Source organism: Eptatretus burgeri, chromosome 10, assembly GCF_056783735.1.
Source record: "Eptatretus burgeri isolate ZD-2024b chromosome 10, Ebu_testis_v1, whole genome shotgun sequence".
Lineage (NCBI taxonomy): Eukaryota > Metazoa > Chordata > Myxini > Myxiniformes > Myxinidae > Eptatretus > Eptatretus burgeri.
This window is the reverse complement of record NC_140970.1, coordinates 89,283,259-89,307,817: the sequence shown is the minus strand read 5'-3', so window position 1 is coordinate 89,307,817 and position 24,559 is coordinate 89,283,259. Positions and strand designations below refer to the sequence as shown.

At 42.9% G+C, this 24,559-nt stretch overlaps 1 protein-coding gene across 10 annotated transcripts in view; it reads right to left on the bottom strand.

Annotated features, from left to right (window-relative positions):
• Positions 1-24,559, bottom strand: part of LOC147019068 (polyhomeotic-like protein 2) — a 124,605-nt gene that overhangs the window by 31,588 nt on the left and 68,458 nt on the right. For all 10 annotated transcript variants that reach the window (XM_085899283.1, XM_085899282.1, XM_085899284.1 and 7 more), the window contains 2 exons: positions 16,928-17,072; positions 11,735-11,967 (listed from right to left, as the gene is read on the bottom strand). In XM_085899283.1, the coding sequence (XP_085755409.1) occupies positions 11,735-11,967; positions 16,928-17,072 (378 nt within the window). The remainder of the gene's footprint in view (positions 1-11,734; positions 11,968-16,927; positions 17,073-24,559) is intronic.

The following is a 24,559-nucleotide window of genomic DNA, read 5'->3' as shown; positions in this document are numbered from 1 at the left end:
CCCCCTCCCCCCAAACACCCAATTAACTTTTGAAAATGCATATTGTGCATTAGTATGAATAAAATGTGTGCATTTATAATTACAGATTTATTTTACATGAACAATGTGAATCTGATACTGATTGTGTATTCTCATTGCTCGACACTTTTAATAACACAGGGTGAGGCAGAGAAACGGCTGATTTAAAAAAAAAAAAACTCAGCAATTAAATAAACATTTTGTAATTACCAAATTACAAATATGCCATCTTAAAGTACACATCGCGCCATTTATTTCGTGAAGATCACACCCTCGAGGTGACCTCCTTCTCTACACAGGCATTCCATTCCTCTAGTCTTCCAGGCATGTTTCACATGACATGGCGCAGCATTTTCAAAGAAATTCCAGCAATTTTTGGACGGTATGATATAAATGGCATGCTGTGGACAAGAGGATGTCAGGTGATGTAACAGGGTGACATAGTGGGGGACATGTAGTTTTCCCGCAACACAAGCACCCAGAAAATTGGTTTTTAAAATCTCGTTTCTCTGCCCCACACTGTATATATACACTCAAAGAAATTCACATTTTGTGTAATATGGATCACGTGATGTTATATTATGTGTTGTTTCTGCAACAAAGTTGATCATGGGAATTTATAATTTCACTTCGCGTGCTTGCCGTTTACCAAATGTATAAACAAGTCCCTTCAAGTGAATGTTTTGTGTAATTTCATGTTCTATCGACGAGGTGGATAACCCAAGAGTTTGTTGCATCATTGAGGAACGGATGCATGGTTTGATCAACTTCAGCATGGGAAAGATTCGCTCATTGTTGGCTATAGAAATAGGGAGGGTGAAGAGGATGTGAAGAGTAATACATGTGTTGGGAGATTATCTGTGAGCTTATTTCTACAAAGTTGAAAACATCTTGTGGTCGTGCCAAATTCGGAAGTTGTGATGCAATGGCTGGCAATTCATTCGCTGTCCTCATTCGACTCTTACATCAAAATGTCATCTGCCGATTTGTCTCTGTCTCTCTCTCCACCAGATAACTCCACCCCTTCGCTATTTTTACCTGTCCAGGTCCACCAGAGCACCACGTGGTTGTTGTTGTTGTGATTCTTGGTGGGGGTCAATTTTGGAAATGTCCACGAGGGTGGTCCAAAAAATAAAAACTTCGAAATACATTGCTCCACAAGCCTGCCCTTGTTCCATGTGGATAACTGATTACACATCTAAAATTTTGGCTCAATTAAACAATAAAAGGGTAACTTAAATATTTGATTTCTTCTTTCGTGTCTGCACTCTTTTCAGTATTATCCAGAACGAATAGTAAGAAACAAGTCAAATCATGTAATACATTCAATCCAGAACTGGAAACATCATAACCCAAAGCTAATATTGTAGAAAACAAACGAAATCATGTAATGTGTGTGAATCAAAACGGAAAAAAAAAGATCGAATTCCTCGCAGGCCATAAAATTCCAACATTTTAAGCAACCTCTAAATATTCTCCGATTCACTCAAAATTTGGCGTGAATGTTTCCTGTTTCTAATGGAATGAGAGCAGCCATGTGGAACATGAATTCTGTAACTAATTTATTTTACCATGTCGACATGGACCACCCTAATGTGCACCCATTGGTGAGACAGCTGCCGGATCCCACCCATATTTGTCGCTTGACTCCACCCACCATTAATTGAGTCAAAATAAGCCAAAATGGGGACAAACCTCACACTAATTGCAAGAAAAATGAAACCACTTGTTTTATGTTCCTCTAGCTCTACCTTATCAATGACTAAAAATTCCAAGTAAATGAAGGTATGGAACATGGTGAGTTTTGTAACACCATCACCCACATCATGAGTAGAAAGGCTGCTTCAAGAGCACTTCGTGAGCTCAGCAAAATAGTTGTATGAAGTACTTGGAGTTGATTCTGAGCAAGGTGATGATGTAGAAAAGGCCAGAGAGGAGATAGAAGATGAAAATGATGATGATTCTGAAGATGACAATGGAAATGATGATGGTTTTGGTGACACCAGTAGCAGTATTCCCACTGATCCAGAGGTTCCGATTGCCGATTCCGAGCTTCCCCACCCATTTCTGAAGGAACTTACCAGACTCTATGACCAGCTTTTGGCAGGCGAGATTTCCCTGGAAGATGTTGAATCATCCCCTACCTTGGCTTCCATCAAGGAGATGATGGATGAAAAGGCAAGCCTTGTGACTGAAAGGACAAGTCGGTTATGGTTCATGTATATGAAGATGATTGCCATTGTTCGAAAGTTCATTACCTCTGAAAGAACAAGCAAATGGCATCTACACTTAGAGGCAATGAATGACATGCTTCCTTACCTTGCAGCAGCAGGCCACAGTTTGTACACAAAATCTATCCACATCGACTTACAGAAGATGTCTGATATGCATGCCACAAACCCTAGTGTGTACAAACATTTTATGAATGGACTACATGCTGTTAGAAGGTCAGATAGGTATTGGGCTGGTCTATCCCCAGATCTGGTGATAGAGCAAGTTTTAATGCGCAGTCTAAAGACAATGGACGGACTGACGAGGGGAAGGGGAATGACGGAGACGCAAAGAATCGTTTGTGCTTTATCAAGACCAGTTTGTGGAGAAGTCAACAATGCAATGCAGAGATTGACTTCTGTTGGATATACCACAAGCGAGCAACATAAGGACCTTTCCATGGCACGTAAGAAGAGGGATGCCAATGATGTGAACAAGTTACTCGCATTCATTGAGGACAAGTCTCCTTTTGGAAATGCTGAAACTCTCAGAAATATAGTAAATGGTGTTGTTGCAACAGACAATGTGAATGTCGACAGAGTAGAGGATATTGGCAGTAAAATCTTAGGGGACATGGAGGGAAAACAAGTTTTTAAGTACACATTTAAGAAGAAAGACCAGGCAGTCACAATGGATTTGAAGTCCAAAATCTCCATCGATGGTGAGGATGTTAGCATTGATCCTCTTCTCCTGTTTCAGAGGCTTGTGATGGTCAGCACACAGAAGGAAAGTATTCAGGATGCATTTGGCTATGAACTCTGTGGCTATCCCCTGCTCTGTTTGAAAAAAGGAACGAACTCTTGAAAGCTAATAAGCCAGCGCTTGCTAACGCTCGATGGGACATTGCTGGGGAAACTTCTGATGAACAGATGCACATGGAGATTGCAACATTCCAATTTGTCCTTGATGGTGGAGCTCTTCTGCACAAGATACCATGGGAAACTGGGAAGACATACAATGCTATCTGCCAAAATTATGTTGCTCATGTTATAAGGTATGGAAACCCAGTCATCGTGTTTGATGGTTACCAGAGTGGTCAAACTCCAAAGAATGGGACTCACAGAAGACGCATTGGTACCAAGCAGGCCCAAGGAGTTCAGTTTCATGAAAACATGCCTCTTCAAATGAAAAAAGGATGAATTCCTGTTAAACAAAGAGAATAAGCAACGTTTCATAAATCTCCTTGGAAAGCATCGTGAAATGGCCGGCTGTGATGGTCATCATGCAAAAGGAGAGGCTGATCTTTTGATAGTGAAGACGGCACTGGTAGTGGCCAAGAAAGGTCGGACCATACTGGTTGGCAGCGACACAGATCTCCTGGTTTTGCTTATCCATTACACAACTAAGAAGCACAAGAATATATACTTCCAGCCCCAGGCTAAAGCAGGTTCTCCCATCCAATACCTTGATATCAAGAAGCTGCAAAAGACTCTCGGCGAGAAAGTTTGCAGAAACATCTTGTTTCTTCATGCTGTTCTCGGATGTGATACTACTTCAAGGTTGTTTGGTCATGGAAAAGCTGTAGTTCTTTCATTGGCAAAGAACAGCCCATCTTTTGTCAAGGCAGCTGAAGTTTTCATCGATCCGGGAAGATCAAACGAAGGAATTGCAGAAGCAGGTGAAAAAGCTCTGATGTGCATATACAAAGCAAATCCCAGGGTCACAAGGAACTTGGACATACTTCGCCATCAAAAGTACCTTGAACTTCTGGCCACCAAAAAACAAGTGGTCCAACCAAAATCCCTACCTCCAACTCGGGCAGCTGCCAAGTATCACTCCTTGCGCGTATATCATCAGGTGCAGACATGGAAAGGAGAAGAACTTAATTCAGAGACATGGGGTTGGAGGGGGCGAGGAGAAACATTATTTCCATTGGCAAGTGACTTGGATTTCGCACCAGAAGAACTGTGAAAAGTAGTTAGATGCCACTGCAAATCTGGCTGCCAAACCAAGCACTGCGGGTGTCGGCAACAAGGACTGTCCTGTATTCCAGCATGTGGGGAATGCAGAGGTGTATGTGAGAACCTGAGTAACCAAGGTAACAAGATGACTGATGATACTTTTGAATGTTTGCAACAATGCCGAGTAATGAAAAGGTATCCTTATCTAAATTAGGCCCGATCTATGTGCGTGTGTGGGGTGGGGGGGGGGCAGACTGGTCCTCAGTTTGACCATGGGCATGGTTTGAAGGACATTTAAATATCAAATGTGACCTAAACAATAAATATTAAAAGTAAAATTCAACGTAGATGATTGAAGTTTGACCTATCCTAGTGTTTGTAACCTATGACCTAATTTTGCCAGGTCCCTATATATGCCAGATTTTGGACACCCCCAGAAATCTATGTTCTACACCAGGAACTTCTTGGAATTTTTAATATGTTATTACATGTACTTAAAAAAGACAAATAAAAGTGGTTTCATTTTTCTTGCAATTAGTGTGACCTCCAACCTTATTTTGACCGGACTACATGGCACCCAGACAAAATAATATAGCCACCATCTGGCGGATTCACTGGTGCCCGCAGCTGACAATTGGACTTCCGGTTCCAGGTTTGGAGCGTCGAGAGGTCTCCTGAGGGGCTCTCTGCATGACACGCTCTCTGCAGAGAGCTGACGATCTCAAAGTTAAGTTTCTGGTCGTTATTTGTCCCGTTTTAACTGTTTATTTTTCTCACCTACATGTTACTGTGTGTTCCTAGTTCGGTTTTGTTTCAAAAATCATGCTATTTTGTGAGTTTTTGTCGACGTTGTCTTTCTGGGTGTTTGAGGCCTAGGCTTGAGGCTTGAGGCCTTGGCTTGAGGCCAACCGGTTCCCCTCGGTGTACGATTGTTAGTTGTTTTTTCTCCCCATTACCTTCAATTTCTATCTTCCCTACTTTCCTTACGTCCCCCATTTCTCCCAACTAATCTCTCTATTTCTTATCTTAAAAAAAATAAAAATAAAAATAAAAAAACGCTACCTTTCTCCTGATTCTGCTTCTTTTTCTTCTTCATCGCATCTTCTTCTTCCTCCTCTTTCTTCCTCAATTTTTTCTACAACACTTCCATAACCTAATCTGTTGAAAACTCTCTCAAACAATAATAATAACAAAAACGATATCATATAATGCTTCATCTTCCTCTCTCACACATGTGGTACTCTTTACTGTTTCATAATGCACTACTCTTCTGCTATTTTAACAGACTGTTCTCATTTTGACCTCTCCTTCATTCCTTGGCTAAAAAATGCAACTGTTACAGCGTTTCTACTCTCCATTCTCTGAATTCGCCTTTATTGCATCCATCAAGAATTGTGTTAAATCGCATCTCTGACCTAAAACGTAAAAAAACCTCCCAGTTTGCTATGAATGTTTGGTTTCCATCAACCATTCTTTTTTTCCAACTTCAGTGCCAACTCACCTCTCTCACCCCTCACTCTCACTCTCAAAGCAACCATCCCACTCTTCTCCCGACAAGCCTCCCTCTCACCTCTCTCAGAAATTCCCCCGCTCACCTTTGTTCCACCTTTCATCCCCCTCACTCATCCTTCTCAAAGTTGCCCCCCTCTCATCCACAAAGCTGCCTCCCTCCACTGCCCTCTCACCTCCATCTCTTCACTCCACCTCCTCAAATCCTCAACTGCCTTCTTCCCCCTTTCTTGTCCCCCCCCCAACCCCTGCACCCAAAGCCTCCTCCCCTACCTCTTCATTAAAAGTGTGGACCTCAAATATCCGGGGCCTTCGCTCAAACCATTCACATCTTTCCATACAGGTTGCCACTGACAAACCAGACATAATCTGCCCAACAGAAACTTTCCTCCCCCAAGACGTGTCTGACTCCCAAGTATCTCTCCCTGGTTATTCCCTCCTCCAGTATGACAGACCTGAGCCTCGTCCTGGTGGAGGAGTTGCTCTCTTCATCAAAGACTCTATTCCTCACTCTCCATGCACTGCTCTCACTCCCCCACACCTCCAGGAATACCTCTGGCTACGGCTTCCCCTCCACTCCCCACCTCATGTTTATATGTGTACTGTACCGTCCACTGAACAATGATGAATCCATCCACACCTGACTATCCGAAAACATGGACCGTCTTCTATCTTCTCATCCAAACTCTCTTCCTCTTATGCGGTGACTTCAATTGTCATCATGCCAGTTGGATAGGTGTGGGTACCTCTCTCACCTGCCATGGCACCTCAGCAAAAGCTTTCTGCGACTCATTGGGACTGACTCAATCGGTCAACATCCCGACCCGGATCTCAACCAATGGTGTTATATACGTCATCTCCATCTCTTCTGGATCTGAATTGACAAATTTCCCTGACAATATCTGCTGCTCTTCCTCCACTCCAATCGGTTCTTCTGACCACGTCCTTGTCAAAGTGGACATCTCTCTGGCTATTATCAGAGAACCACTTCACTGCCGTCGAGTCTGGCATTTCACTCAAGAGGACTGGTAGGATCTCCAAGCAGCCATCAAACTTATAGACTGGTCTCCTATCACAACTTTCTCAAACATCAACTCATCCTGGGAATTCTTTCAAAGAAACTTGCTCTCCCTCATGCACAGATTTATCCCCTCTCGTCTTCAGTTGTCCTACCCTTCCTCCCGCCCTTGGTTTACTGAAGCTCGTGGCGAGGCAGTTGTCCTGAAACAACTTGCTTTTGCCTCATGGAAAGCAAACCCAACTGAGGGCAATCTCAGTTCCTTCCAGAAAGCTCGGAACAAGTGTGTATCTACCCTCAGGAGAGCCAGAAAACAACATCTTTCTTATCTCAAGTCTGAACTCTCAAACCTCTCTCCCTCCTCAAAATCCCAGTGGCGTCAAATCAAATCTGTTTCTGGTGTATGTTCCCCCTCCATCCCCTCCCATACCTCAAATGACCGCACTGCTGATACCGCACGTGAAAAAGATGAATGCCTTAACTCGGTGTTTGCAGCTAAATCTTGTGTCCAAAACCCATCACTTTCTCTACCCACCTTACCCAGTCACACCCAACTGTCCCTGGACTCTGTATCCTTTTCTCCTGACAAGGTGGAGAGCTTGCTGTCAAACCTCGACTCAGATTCTGCAACCGGTCCAGACGGCATCAGCCCACGTATCCACAAAGTTTGCTCTTCTGCTCTTGCTCACCCTCTCTCTGTTCTATTCACCCTCTCATTTACTCAAGGTCATCTGCCATCCACTTGGAAATCAGCAAACATTACTGCCCTGCATAAAAAAGGTGCAAAAACAGATCCCTGCAACGACAGACCAATCAGCCTTCGCCCAATCATCAGCAAGGTTATGCAATCCATCATCGGTTCAGACATGAAATCCTTCCTCTTCTCCAATGGCTTGATTTCCGATCATCAATTTGGTTTCAGACCAGGTCACTCTACCCTGGATATGCTGCTTCTGCTCTCCCAACAATGGATGGAGGTCCTCAATGCCAGACAGGAAATCCGAGCCGTATCCCTGGACATATCACGTGCTTTTGACACAGTCTGGCAACCTGCCATACTCACCAAACTCTCTTCCCATGGTATCCAAGACATCTCCACTCATGGCTCGCAGACTTCCTCTCCTGTCGCAGTAAACGTGAGGCCCTAAATGGAGTTCTTTCATCCCCTCTTCCTGTCCAGGCTGGAGTTCCTCAAGGTAGTGTTCTGGGCCCTGTTCTTTTTCTGGTTTTCATCAATGATCTCTCTGACTCTCTGGAAAATCCTCTATATCTCTTTGCTGATGACTCCACCCTCTGCCGTACCATCGGTCATCCCTCAGACAGGCAAGCAGCAGCTTCTTCGCTCACTGCAGATCTGGATAAAATCACAAACTGGTCCAACATGTGGAACATGTCTTTCAATCCAGACAAATCTCACACTCTCACTATGTCTCTTGGAAAGGACAGTTTAGAAAACCCCCCCATCCACTTTCTAAACAATCCTCTGGAAGAAGTCCTTTCTTTCAAGCTTCTGGGTCTCACTATCTGCCATGACCTTTCCTGGGAAAGCCACATTTCAAACCTCGTCTCCAAAGCCAGTCGCCGACTGGGAATCCTCCGTCGTGCAAAGTCCTTCCTTGGCCCTCCTGAGCTCCTGACCACTTACAAAGCTTTTGTTCGTTGCCTGATGGAGTATTGTTCTCCCCTCTGTGCTGGTGCTCCTGCCTCCAACCTTTCTCGCCTTCACGCTGTAGAAACCAGGGCATTTCGGATCATCGGCATCTCCCGCAATGAGGCTGAGTCTTTGGGCCTCTCACTCAATCACCGCAGGTTGGTCGGTGGTCTTTCTGTATTCTACCATCTCCTCTCCAGCCTTGCCCCCCCCCTCTGCTCTCTCTGCGATTTGTCCCCACCACATTTCCACAGGGCGTTCAAGGTCCGCCAACAACCCCCTTCTTGTAAAACTACCAAAATCATGAATCACTGCTCACCTTCACTCTTTCATTCCTCTTTTTTCCCGCCTTTGGAATAAACTCCCTCACTCTATTCTTTCCCATTTTTCCCTCCAGGCTTTCAAAACAGCTGTTCACCACCACCTCTTATCATCACCCATCCAAATCCTCGATGTTTTCTACCCCTGATAATTCACCCAAGCCCACTTCCTTCAAATTCCCTGCTTTCCTTCCTCAATGTCCCTGTAATGTCCATCTTCTAGTCCCCATGTTCCCCATCCCATCCCTCTCCCTTCCACAGATCTCCTAATGTGTCTGTTCCCCACTCTTTTGTCCCTCCCACTTCCACCCTCTTGTCTCATGCCCCCTTGCTGTGCGTTCGTTGTGTGTTCGCTCTCACACAAGCCTCGACAAGGTATACAAAAAATAAAAAAACAGCTCATATAAAGCAAAACACAAACAGTCTGCTTGTTTACTTGTGTAATCTCATGAACCGTTCTTTCATTAATTTTTTTTTTTCCGCCCTAAATTTTGCCGCTCGAGGTGACCGCCCAGTTTACCTAATGGTTGCACCAACCTTGGTTGGTTCACGTTGTTTGTCTGTCAGTCTATGGATAAGGAACGATGTCATTTCAATTGAATCGGACATTTTGAACACTGTAGATTGGAGAACAATCAATCAAAACATGAATCTGCAGTTTAGCAGAATGTTGGCTCTGAATTTGACAAATTGCATGGAATCTCGTCCCAATCGCGCATATGCACAAAGCAGTGAGGTAATTTTAAGCGGTGTAGCCCCTTCAATATTTGGAATGTCCTTCCATCAAAATAATTTTATTAAGTGGTGCAAATGCTGAATTGACAAAAGGGGGAGCTCAAGCAGTCAAACATGATTGAAAATTATTCCAAACAGGAAACTTACTGTTTTTAGGGAAATCCTAAAGGACACAAACAACAGCCATGGATAATTAATTCAATGTGTTAAATAAGGTGGTGTCAAAGACCAGCCAACAACAATAAACTTCCGGAAAAAAATATTTCCGACAACCTTTAAAATCTATATTTTATTTCAACTGAATTATATACAGTACTTAAACACTTGAACACAACTCACCTTCTTATCACTTCCAAAGACCTCCAGTTTCGCAGTACTTGGACAAAATATGATGTCATCTCGACCAATCGAATGTGCTGCTCGTGCTCTCAGCGTTGGGGAATATCGACATTCAGACAAAATGAAAATGACAACTCGAAGGAAATATAGATTGTGCTCAGAAACGCAAAGCAAGAGTTTAAAAGACCTTTCCCATTTCCTTTTTCTCAAGACTGTACGTGGCAAAGTATTCAATGAACTCTGTAGTTTACTTCTTTGTCTGTGATTGCTGCTGTGTGGCCATGGCTATGCTTTTCTCTCTTTTCCCCATTTCCTATGTAATAAACACGGTTTTTGATGATGCCTTGTGTGGTCCTTGGGAGTGGGCTCCATAGCGCTTTGAGAATTGAATTATTAATTCGTTGAACGGGCAGATTGGGTCCACGCATACTTACCCCGAGTGTGGAGTGTCGACCAGCTAAGCTCAGCTATTTCTGTCAATGCTTACACCATGGTCCATCATTGCGTTCGGAGGCACTGATTCACACCAAATTAACTCAGCGGACACAGAGACCATTTCATCCCATACCCACCAGGCGGCGTGATGGTTGTGTGCGCGCGCGCGCACGCACGCACGCACGCACGCACGCACGCACGCACGCACGCACGCACGCACGCACGCACGCACGCACGCACGCACACACACACACACACACACACACACACACACACACACACACATCGACGGTCAACCGCAACACGATGTATAACTATACGTACATACAGCTACGTGGAAGGGGTCAAGGGGGTATCCAAGCATTGCAAGGATGTGGTAAGAATAGCTTGGACAATGTGTTCCAGTAACTTAGATTTACACTTTTATCAGGGATGTTTGGAGGTAATTTGTATGGCAAGGATTGTACGATTGTTTAATGTAAAACCTTTTGACAGGTGAGGAAGCGTGGAGGAATTGAACACAAAAGCACAACTGTGACCGACCAACCACACACATGCACGCACACTTGTCCCTTGTACATTTTCAAACCTCTGGGCTAAATTTTCCCAAAATTTGCTGTACCGCATTAATTCCACACACAGAGGGTCACCCTCACAGTAATAATTTTTAAAAAAGAACAATTTTCAATTCTAAAACAAAATGATGCAAAAACAAGAAATAACGGTGCCTTTAAGAGCCTCATGTTGTCTTGGGGCCGAAAGCGCGTGTACAGTCCAAGCTCCACTCCTCTCCTCATCCAGGCATGGCAGCGACACGTCACCATTGGATGATCACATGTAGGTTCAAATAAAATACTCATACTAAAATCTAAATAACCCGATCTTTGTCGGGTGATCCAACTTGTTAAGCATAATCTCCATCGTTTTCAATGCACTTGGTCCAGCAATCAACCAGCTTGATGAAACCCAGCACAGAAGCTTCCTTCTGAACACAGTCAACATGGCTCTGTTAACCTCTTCAGGGGTTAACTGCAAATTTTTCATCTTAGAGTGGATAAGGAATGATAAGTGAATGCATGCATTCCATAATACAATGCATTTCCATAATGCATGCATTCATGACTGACATATGTGGTGAATGCTACTCTCAAAAAGTGAAATAACCGCAGTACCTTGTTTGTTTTCTCCCTGAAACAGGAATAATTTTGGGGGTCTTTACTCCCTCAACATCCATCTCATTCACCGAATGCTCCACTACTCAAACAATATTGATGGAAAAAAAATCCTTGAAATAATACAACACCAAAACCAAAGCTACCCATCAACACTGGAGACTCATTTCTTGAAGCATCACCCCAGGATGCACAAATGTACATACATTCCTCAGCTACTCCCATAATTAGATACTTGTACTGCAAGATACATAGTGCAAGATATTTGTACTAATTAGATATGATGCATCATTATTAGAAATGAAAGTTGGTTGTGCTATTGTTTAGTGTTGATTGTGCAATTATAAAGTTGTCTGATGTCCTACCGGGAAGGGTACAGCTCCCTCCTGTATCACAAACCCCTCGATCACGTGCGTCAGAATCTGCGGCTTTACCACCGCCTGGGGAGGTCTGGAGGCCTCAGCTCCAGAACCACCACGAAGTCCCCATGCTCCTCCGCTGGGGGCTGTACCTCCAGATTCTATCACTGTGGGCACAGCTTCTGTCTCCATGACATCTGCAGCTTCCTGATAGTTGATTCGGGGAGCCTTGGCTTTGGCTTGGTGGAAGAAAAAGACAGTAGCAGAGTAAAAGGGAATCACAACAACCAACAAAAGCAAACTTTTTTGTATGTTTAACAGCTGCAGCCAATTCCTACAATAAGAATGGCCTTAAACATCTGACTCAACCTATTTTGTAATGAAGCCAAAAAATTTATTTCCAAAGCAAATTAATGTTTTAATTTCAAGCCTTAAGGTCTTACATTTGTATTCCACAACAAAAATGACAGCTGAGCTTACGCCTTCTTTCATCGACTTTCACTTGGCCAAAGATAATTATCACCAAAATCGGTCAGAGGAGTGATTAAAATCTACCGTGAATTTAATCAGCTGATCAATAATCTGCCACCGAGACCAGCAAGGCATTTTAAAGGATGTTTGTTAGTCTATTGATAGACCAACAAACATCTTAAAACACATGCCAAATGATACTCATCCACTTTTAAAGATCCTGTACTCCTTTGGACACACGTGTCGACATTGTCTGGAGAGTGTTGGAGACTAAATAAAAAGCATCTCATATCAACCACCATACCAAACTGCATTGTCAAAGGGTCACAGATTAATATTTATAAAAATCCAGGATACATGTAAACAAAAATTGAGTAATGTCGGTCATATTGATAGGTTGGACGAAACGGCCACTTTGTACATTTCAATTTCCCACCACGTTCTCGCAAATGATCTGATTAACATCCCAACAGCATTTGGATGAAGGAGGAGGCAGATAGTGACAAGTATTTTTGTCGCAAACATATATATATATATATACAGGGATAACCGAGCGGAGTTATCGTCGACCTTGACGGTTCCGATTAATTACCGGGATGTTGAAACCCACTACGAATCCCTTACATGATGCAAGATGGAGATTCAATAAAAGGAAGGAGACGAAGCAAAGCGGGAAACAGTTCAACAAGCAATGCACATTTATTACGGAAACACAGAAGGCATGTATATAACAGTCAAGACAAGATGCAACAAAAGCAAATGCAATACGACCGAATAAAAGGGCAATTATTTACAACACTTGTACAGTTCTACTTGTCGGGACTCGGCACCACATCACTCATACAAAAAGCAAAGGAAAGAAAGCCACCCTCACAGGCAAGGAGGCAGACAGGTTCGTGGACCAAATGTGCATGGATCCTGGAGGAGCGGCCAGGTCCACGAGACCGAGAAGGTCTTACCCGCGTCCTCGTGACGCGATGGCGGGCAAGCCGCAATGTTCGTGCAGCTGCGCCCCGACTCCGTGCCCTTGGCATGGTCGGCGAGCCCTCTCCGGCGTGCTCCGCGCAAGCAGTTTTGTTGGCGCCACCTTTAGGGTGGGGGAGGAACGCCCCCCCCCGGCACTATCTCAGCACGGATGGGGGGGGGGTGGGGAAATTGCTGATGCTCAGGGAGAGGGGAATGGCTGGCTGGCTTGGACCCCGCAACGAGACGAGCGACCCCCACACCGCAACCTCGTTGCGACCGCCGTCTTCACTGGACTCGAACTTGAACTCTTTACTTGCCCCGACCAGCCGCCTGCAACTCAACCGCGTGAATTCCGCGAGTCGCCTTATGCTTGCGTCTTTATAGGCCACAGGAGGAGCCTATATGCAAATTTCAGGATCAAAACGCGATTGGAGGCGGGGCCACGCCACCCTCTGTTCAGCCATTAGTGCGGAAAAAAGGGGGCGTGAACCTCTTTTGATCCGAATTCCTCTTGAAAAGAATCCACGTTCATCGCGCTTGGAGGCGGAGCCATACCGCCCGACGCTTGCCCATTGGACGGAGAAAAAGGGGGCGTGAAGCCTTCCTGATCCGAATTTCTCCCTCGGAAAGGCCGCCATTCGCGCTCGCGGCTCGATGCGTTCGGCACCAATCGCCGAACGGGCCCTGGACAGCACGACGTTTGGTGTTGACTGGTGGTGTGGTCGATGGTTGGAGAAGGAGATAGGCGAAGGTGGTGGGGGGTTTTCTGTGGTGGTTTGGTGGTTGGCGGGCGTCGTTTGGGAATGGCGGTGAAGCGATGTTTGCGGGATGGAGTTGTGAAGGTAACGGTAGTGGCTATTTGCGTTGTTGGCGGCTTAATGGTCAAAATAACAATAGAGAAAGAAAAATGGCTGACTCAAAGCGTCGCAGCCCGGATGAATCACACATATTCCCTCTATACAATGGGTTTGGGCTAACTACACATGAACTTACCGATATATCTCACCTGAGGACTCTTTATAGTGTAATGCGAATTTCCACAACCGTAACAATATATATATATATATATATATATATATATATATATATATATATATATATATATATATATATATATATAAATACATATACACACACACACATACACATACACACACAGGGTGAGTCAGAAGGAGCGCCCGATTTCTGTCAGTTAATTGTTTGTTTGCCATTTGTATTACAGTGTATAAGAAGGTAGAAATAAATGAATGATATGTTTATCTAACCATTTATTAAAGAAAAAATTATTATGGAACTGTACCAAGCTGTTTTACTTGCAATTTTCAAAGTGCCCTCCCTCGTGATCTATAGACAATTGCAGCCGAGCAGGCACAGAGCGGCACACAGGTCTGCAGAGTTAAATATAAATTTCCTCAAACTTTGCAGTGATTTGAGCCTTCAATTCCTGAATGGTACGAGGCTTTTCACGATAAACAAGGTCTTTGATGAGCCCCCAAAGAAAGAAATCTGGAGGTGTAATGTCTGGGGAGCATGCCGGCCACTCGATCGGACCGCGGCGGCCAATCCACTTTCTGGAAAACTTTCATCAAGCCACTGACGAACATAACGTCCAAAATGAGGTGGAGCTCCATCATGCTGGAAATAAGTCCTGATCTTGTACCCTGGGCCAAAAGAAGGTTTGCAGCATATCCAGGTAAATTTCTGCAGTGACAGATCCCTCAAAGAAAAACGGTTCAATTATCCCTAATGGAGATATGGCTGCCCAAACTATCACTCCAGGTAAATTTACCTCCTTCTCAACTGTCACTCTTGGGTTATTTGCAGCCCAGTAGACACAATTGTGTCTGTTAATTGTGCCATTAAGCTTAAAACATGCCTCATCTGACCACCAGATGTTGTCTCGCATTGTGTCCTCTTCGTGAAGTTTAGCTAAGAACTCTTCGCAAAATTGAAGATGGTGGTCGTCATCTCCATCATGAAGAGCATGCAGTAAGCGTGGAGTGTAAGGTTTCCATTTTTTCTGGTGAAGGATACGGATAACACTTGATTGGCTCACTTCCAACGCTGCAGATAAACGGCGAGTTGACTTTTGCGGACTTTGTTCCAGTCTTCTGATGGCTTCTTCAGTCTTAGCTACATTCGTTGCCGTTTTCGGACGACCGGACTTCTTTCAGTGGCTTCCGACCCTATTGCTTCAAATTTCTCGACAATCAATCGTATGTTTCTTCCCTGAGGTGGGTTAATATCGAATTCCTGTGCCAAACGGCGTGCCGCCATCGTTGGTTGTTCATTACATTTGTAGTAATGTTTCACGGCCGCAATGCGCTGATTCATTGAAAGGTAATTCATGGTTAAATTTGGTGCAAATTCAGTAACTTTCCAAACTCGCAGCAATAACCTGCAAAACAAAATCAAAAATAAATAAATTACGAAAATTAATAAACTGCAAGACAATTATTAACAACATGACTTCCCAGAAAGAATCTGACAGCCGAAAAAACATAAATCGGGCACTACTTTTGACTCACCCTGTATATGTGTATATATATATATATATATATATATATATATATATATATATATACATATACATATATATATATATATATATATATATATATATATATATACATATACATATATATATATATATACATACACATATATCTGTACACATATATCTATACACATATATCTATACACATATATCTATACACATATATCTATATACATATATACACAAATATCTATATACATATATACACAAATATCTATATACATATATACACAAATATCTATATACATATATACACAAATATCTATATACATATATACACAAATATCTATATACATATACATATATCTATATACATATACATATATATATATATCTATATACATATATATCTATATACATATACATATATCTATATACATATACATATATCTATATACATATACATATATCTATATACATATACATATACATATATATATCTTCTTCTTCTTCCTCTTTCGGCTTGCTCCCGTTAGGGGTCGCCACAGCGGACCAAGCGTCTCCATTTCGCTCTATCGCCCGATCCGGTATGGAAATTCGTTTTGTTGTCCGCATAATGATTTGGCATAGGTTTTTATGCCGGATGCCCTTCCTGACGCAACCCTGGTCGCCTCTTACGACACACAGGGATATGGTACACCTATTCTAACCGGGGCATACACCGGGCCCAGTACAACTGGTGCTCATTTCGCCGACCTCGGAAGGATGGCAGGCTGAGTCAACCCCCTGGTGTTTTCGACTTGGTATATATATATATATACATACACATTATATATATATATATATATATATATATATATATATATATATATATATATATATACATATATATATATACACAATATATATACATATTTTTTTTATATATATATATATATATATATATATATATATATATATATATATATATATATATATATATACACACACTATATATATACATATACATACATATATTAATTCAGTGTCCCAACGGGGCTTGAACTCAGGACCTCTTGGGTCCCAAGCCACTGCCCTTACCACTGCGCCAACACCAGGATGGATATATATATATATATATATATATATATATATATATATATATATATATATATATATATATATATATATATATATATATATATATATATATATATATATATATATATAACCTTTTGCCTTGGGTTCTTAGCTTACCCTTCACATTAGTGGCATGTGATCTGCACCTGGAGAAGAAGGACTTTCAGACTGCTCCACAGGAGAAAGTGGTGGTGGTGGTGGAGTTGGAGTGCCTGGTGGAGACCGTCTTTCCAGGGCACACCCTGCGAGATGATTCTTAGCAATTCCAACTTCTTGCTCTGGGGCAGCAGTCTGCATACCAAGTAAATAATGAAACAAGTTTAAAAGATAATTTTTTTTTTAAAGACATAAAATGTCATAGCCCCGTTGGTTTATTAATCTTGCTGTACAGAGTTAAAGGGCTAGCCCATATTTATGTCCAAATAAAATGGCCGCCAGTCTACCAGTCGGCATCTTTGATCAGATTGCAAAATAAAGTAAGGTGCACTTGTATGCCATCATGTATGTACTGTGCTTGTGCCAAGTTTGAACAAAATGAGACCATGCACGTTTGAGAAATTGTTGGGGACACATTTAAGTAACAAAATGGCCACCAGTCGACCATCTTGGATCTGAGCTCAAAAAAAAAAGACGTGCATATGTAAGCCATCATTCATTATCTGTGCCAAGTTTGTACAACATCGGTAAATAAATGTCCAAGAAATGGTTGAGGACGCATTCGACACCGGGTTTTTATGACAACTAAGATAGCCACCAGTCGGCCATCTTTCATCACATCGCAAAACAAAATGATGTGCATACGTATACCTTCATATGGTGCCTTTGTGCAAAGTAAGAATAAATCAGGTATGAAGCTTATCACGCTTCCTACCTAAAGCGAAGTTGAAAGATGGCATAAAGTTCCAACAGGTTGGGCCCAATATCAAATTTTGAGTTAAAAACATTTTTTCCCTGTTTTGACCAATGTGGCCCTAAGTCCCCACCACCTGGGGCATGAACCAGGGGTCAAAATCCATTTTAAAAATCATTACACATTTCATGCATCCCCCAATGTTAATTGCAAATACAAAGTTTCATTTATAAATGGCATTTGCTCTGACACCTTCTTGCCAAGTGTTGATTATAACGACCAAGTCTGGTGAATTTCTGCCCAACCATTTAAGAGGAGACAGTGTGGCAAATAGACAGACAGATGCTGATTACAATATCCTGGTTTCTTTCAAAAAGTGTCAGGATAATAACCGATTCACATGACGTTCGCCAACTGTTCATGCATACAATTTTTGCAAACCCAAAGTGTTTCACATGAGACATATCAAACACTCCAATATTCGGATATTTGAAATCTACATGAAACAAGGACAAATGTGTCCAAGAGCAGCGTCCTTAAGGTTTTCTTCTTCTTCTTCCTCTTTCGGCTTGCTCCCGCTAGGGGTCGCCACAGCGGACCAACTGTCTCCATTTTGCTCTATCCTCCACATCTTCCATTGACACTCCAACCACCCGCATGTCCGCCCTCACCGCATCCATGAACCTCTTCTTTGGCCTTCCTCTTCTCCTCCTGCCTGGCGGCTCCATCTTCAACATCCTTCTCCCGATATACTCCGTTTCCCTCCTGTGCACATGTCCAAACCATCTCAATCTCGCCTCTCTCACTTTGTCTCCAAACCGTCCTACCTGCGCTGTCCCTCTAATACACTCATTTCTTATCCTGTCCATCCTCGTCACTCCCAACGAGAATCGCAGCATCTTTAACTCTGCCACCTCCAGCTCCGCTTCCTGTCTTTTTGTTAGTGCCACCGCCTCCAAACCATACAACATAGCTGGTCTCACTACCGTCTTGTATACTTTCCCCTTCACTCTTGCAGCTACCCTTCTGTCACAAATCACTCCTGCAACTCTTCTCCACCCACTCCATCCTGCCTGCACTCTCTTTTTCACTTCTCTCCCACACTCTCCGTTACTTTGGACAGTTGATCCCAAGTATTTAAACCAATCCACCTTCCCCACCTCAACTCCTTGCAACTGCACCATACCACCACCCTCCCTCTCATTTACGCACATGTACTCCGTCTTACTCCTACTGACTAACATTCCCCTTCTCTCCAGTGCGTACCTCCACCTCTCAAGGCTCGATTCAGCCTGCTCCCTACTCTCCCTACAGATCATGATGTCATCCGCGAACATCATGGTCCATGGAGACTCCAGTCTGATCTCGTCCGTCAACCTGTCCATCACCATTGCAAACAGGAAAGGGCTCAGAGTCGATCCTTGGTGCAATCCCACTTTAACCTTAAACCGGTCCGTCATTCCTACCGCACACCTCACCGCTGTCACACTGTCCTCATACATATCCTGCACGATCCTCACATACTTCTCCACCACTCCCGACTTCCTCATACAATGCCACAACTCCTCTCTTGGCACCCTATCATAAGCTTTCTCTAAATCCACAAACACACAATGTAACTCTTTCTGGCCTTCCCTATACTTCTCCATCAACATTCTCAAAGCAAACATCGCATCAGTGGTGCTCTTTCCTGGCATAAACCCATATTGCTGCTCACAGATCGTCACCTCTCCTCTCAACCGAGCTTCCACTACTCTTTCCCACAACTTCATGGTGTGGCTTAACAACTTTATCCCTCTGTAATTTCCACAGCTCTGCACATCACCCTTATTCTTGAAAATCGGAATCAGTACACTTAATCTCCACTCCTCCGGCATCCTCTCACTTTCCAAGACTTTATTAAACAATCTGGTTAACAACCCCACTGCCATCTCTCCTAAGCACTTCCATGCCTCCACTGGTATACCATCTGGGCCAACCGCCTTTCCACTTTTCATCTTCTTCATAGCAGTCCTCACTTCATCCGAACTGATCCACCCCACTTCCAGATTCACTATCTCCACCTCTTCCAACCTTCTCTCTCTCTCATTTTCTTCATTCATCAGCTCCTCAAAGTACTCCATCCACCTTCTCAACACACTCTCCTCGCTCGTCAGCACATTCCCATTTGCGTCCTTTATCACCCGAACCTGCAGCACATCCTTCCCAGCTCGGTCCCTCTGTCTTGCCAATCGGTATAAATCCTTTTCCCCTTCTTTTGTATCCAGCTTCTCATACAGCTCGTCATATGCCTTTTCCTTGGCCTTTGCCACCTCTCTTTTTGCTTTTCGACGCCACTCCTTATACTCCTGCCGACTTTCTTCATCTCTCTCACTATCCCACTTCTTTTAGCCAACCCCTTCTTCCTTATCGTTTCCTGTACTTCCTCATTCCACCACCAAGTCTCCTTATCTTCCTTCCTCTGTCCAGATGTCACACCAAGTACCTTCCGAGCTATCTCCCTCACAACTTCTGCTGTCGTTGCCCAATCATCCCACCCATCTTTACCACCATCCAGCGCCTGTCTCACCTCCTCCCTAAATTTCAGGCAACAGTCTTCCTCCTTCAGCTTCCACCATCTGGTCCTTGGTTCAGCCCTCACTCTCTTCCTCAACCTCACCTCGAAAGTCATCCTACAGACCACCAATCGATGCTGTCGAGCTACACTCTCCCCTGCCACAACCTTACAGTCACTAATCTCTTTCAGGTTGCATCTCCTACTTAAGATGTAATCCACCTGTGTGCACTTACCTCCACTCTTGTATGTCACCCTGTGTTCCTCCTTCTTCTTGAAATACGTGTTTACCACTGCCATTTCCATTCTTTTTGCAAACTCGACCACCATTTGCCCTTCCACATTTCTCTTGTTGAGACCGTACCTCCCCATCACCTCCTCATCCTCTTTATTCCCTTCCCCAACATGTCCATTGAAATCTGCTCCAATCACCACTCTTTCATCCTTGGATACACTCTCCACCACTTCATCTAACTCACTCCAGAAATCTTCTTTATATTCCATCTCACACCCCATATGTGGGGCGTATGCACTGATGACATTCATCATCACCCCTTCAATTTCCAACTTCACACTCATCACTCGGTCAGACACCCTCCTCACCTCCAATACCCTCTTGACATGATCTTCCTTCAGGATTATCCCGACACCATTTCTCCTCCCATCCACACCATGGTAGAACAGTTTGAAACCACCTCCAATGCTCCTCGCCTTACTCCCCATCCACTTGGTCTCTTGTACACACAGTATGTCCACCTTTCTTCTCTCCATCATATCAGCCAACTCTCGCCCTTTGCCAGTCATCGTCCCAACATTCAGAGTTCCAACTCTCACCTCCACACTTCTACCCTTCCCCTCTCCCTGCCTCCGGACTCGCCTTCCCCGTCTCCTTCTCTTCCTTCGCCCAGCAGTAGCACAATTTCCACTGGTACCCTGCTGACCACCGGTACCGGTGGCGGTCGTTGGTAACCCGGGCCTCGACCGATCCGGTATGGAAATTCGTTTTGTTGTCCGCATAATGATTTGGCATAGGTTTTTACGCCGGATGCCCTTCCTGACGCAACCCTGGTCGCCTCTTACGACACACAGGGATATGGTACACCTATTCTAACCGGGGCATACACCGGGCCCAGTACAACTGGTGCTCATTTCGCCGACCTCGGAAGGATGGCAGGCTGAGTCAACCCCCTGGTGTTTTCGACTTGGTTTATATATATTTATATATATATATAGATATATATATATATATATTTATATATATATATACACATTATATAAATACATATATATATATATATATATATATATATATACATACATATATTAATTCAGTGTCCCAACGGGGCTTGAACTCAGGACCTCTTGGGTCCCAAGCCACTGCCCTTACCACTGCGCCAACACCAGGCTATATTAGCGTCAGGATAGGCTATATTAGGCTATATTAGCGTCATTTGCTCTGACACCTTCTTGCCAAGTGTTGATTATAACGACCAAGTCTGGTGAATTTCTGCCCAACCATTTAAGAGGAGACAGTGTGGCAAATAGACAGACAGATGCTGATTACAATATCCTGGTTTCTTTCAAAAAGTGTCAGGATAATAACCGATTCACATGACGTTCGCCAACTGTTCATGCATACAATTTTTGCAAACCCAAAGTGTTTCACATGAGACATATCAAACACTCCAATATTCGGATATTTGAAATCTACATGAAACAAGGACAAATGTGTCCAAGAGCAGCGTCCTTAAGGTTTTGTCGGCTAAAAAAATAAAATTAAAAAAAAAAACTTCCGATATTTCGTCACGTGCCTTGATTAAGCCAATAGTGAGACCCGTCAGAGTGTATTTACGTATTTACGAAATAATGTATTTACGAATTTACAATATATTAAATGGAATAATCTTTAAATAGTAACGTGAACTTTTCGAAACTTTAAAGCAAATGTCCGAATATATTTAAAAGTTCATGATAGACGCTCTCAAAAGGCACCCTCAATGTGAGGATGTGTACAAGTGCTTAGTATTTAAGGAGATCCGGATCGTGTATATAAGAACCGAGTCCTAATATAAAGGTTTTGTCTTCACAAGAAGAAGAAGAACAACAACGCCGAGCATTCTTAGAGCAGCGTTGGCGACGCGAGACGCTGCTAAAAAGGAGCCGTGTCTGTTTGTATGTCGTGATATAAAACTTGAGAATGGATTAACAGATTTCAATAAATCCAACTACGGTGGATTCAGGGAACTCCCAGAAAGGTTTGTGACAAAAAGAATATATTTTTTATTTTTTTATGGGTACATGGGCACACGTGGCGAAACTGCAAACGCCAACTTGCAACGCTGGTTATCTGTGCACGGAGGGCAGGATTTCCCAGGAATCCTTTTTAGCTCACCTGGACTTTCGGTCCGGTGAGCTTATGTGATCGAGCAGTGTCTGTGGGTAAGTCAATGAGTGAGTGAATCCGTAAACATTTCAGTCATAACCACTTGAACCAAACACACAATTTTGATAAGCTTCATGTCTGATGCCCAACAAGGTGTATTAACCGCATCGATTAGATTCAGAAAATGCTTGCTAAATTCAATACTTTTTCTTTAAACATTTTACATTAAAACAAAAACTCTTCCCCCTTCACCTTCTTCTTCATTATTCAATCCCATTTCTCATTGTTCCTCCTTCATCTTCTTCACTTAAAATAATGGTGAGTCCCATTCAATCCTGTTTCTGATATTGATTCGAGCCAGAAAATGTTTGCTATATGAAATACTTTTTTTTCCCAACAATGCCATTTTTAGCTCACCTGTTCGAAGAACAGAGAGCTATAGCGATACCCCCGGCGTGAGCGTGAGCGTCAGTGTGAGCGTGAAAATGTTAAAGTTTTTGGTGCAAGTTATTTCCTTTCCAATGTTTTTATCTATCACACTATTTTTTACTGATTACAATATACAAATACATATATTGCTTTAAAATTATTTGGATCAGACTTCACTGCAATGCTTTATAAAAAATATTATTAGACTAGTCTTTTAAAAACGATAAATGTTCAAACAGGCGAGCATTGGGTGGCTTTGACACCAACTTTCTGGTAATATCGCCTTATCAAACACCATTTCCGATTATACACTGCTTTTTAAAACATCACAAAGCAGGTTGCTCAACTTGCAACACAGGTGAGAAAAGGATAAGAACAAAAATACAGCTGATATTTCAGTATGGTTTGGATTCGTCAAGAATCAACGTGGTGGATAAAACATCTTTGTAGGAAGAGGGATGATGAATAAGTGGTTGTGTTTGTATTATAAAAGGAGCCGTATCTGTCTGTCTGTCCTGTTATAACTTGAGAACGGATTAATGGATTTCAATAAATCCAACTACGGTTGATTCAGGAAACTCCTGTGAAGGTTTGAGATGTAAAAATTATTATTGTTTTTTTTTAATGGGTACTTGGGCACACGTTGAAACTGCAAGCACCAACTTGCGACGCTGGTTATCCCCGCACTCCCAGGAACCATTTTCCTTCTTGCTCTATTGATTAGCCATCACAGAAAAGATTGGTATTTCCGTCAGCGAAGCAACGGGTCTTATATTACAGTAATATTTACAAATACATAGAATCTGCTTCTTTTTTGAAATAACAATTCCACTAAACCGGACTGGAGAGAGCATCAAATGCATGCCATAACCATATAATAAGATACCATAGAAAAACAGATGTGACATCACTGGTTTTCCTCTATCTCGTGCTGTACTCTGCAGGAGTACAGCGTGTCCGACTGCACTGATCAAGAGCGATTTTTAAGTGAAAAAGGTGTAGGTCTGCCCCGTATAACACTCCGGTTAACATTTCACTTTCATGTCCTTGATCAAGAAGGGAACAAAGATTTCCGAAAAGGATTACGAGTTGTGCGCCAAGCGAACTACTTTCATTCACGGCGTAAGCAGTTTCGCTCCGTGGTATTGATCGGGTTGTTTCGCTCCGCGGCGTGTCTTCCTGCCTTAAGTCTCACACCACGCCCAACAAGCAACAAGACGCTGATGACATTAACTGTTACCCTTACCAGCAGAAGAAAAGAAAGTCAGTACAACAGTCATCTGATAAATTATTCAAGGTCGAACCAAAGCAGGAAGAAAACCCACAGGAGTCTACACTTTCAGTTTTACCGACAAATAATTTAATCCCCATAACTCCACCACAAGACAAGCAAACTTGACAACCATCTCTGGTGAGTGTAAGTGTTATTTATACTTTATATTAAAATAACACCTAAATAAGTACATATGTATATCAACTTGCATTATCTTTTATTGTCAGAAATATTCAGATTTGGCATTCCAAGAAACGTAACTAGCCTTTATACATGGGTTCCGATGGGA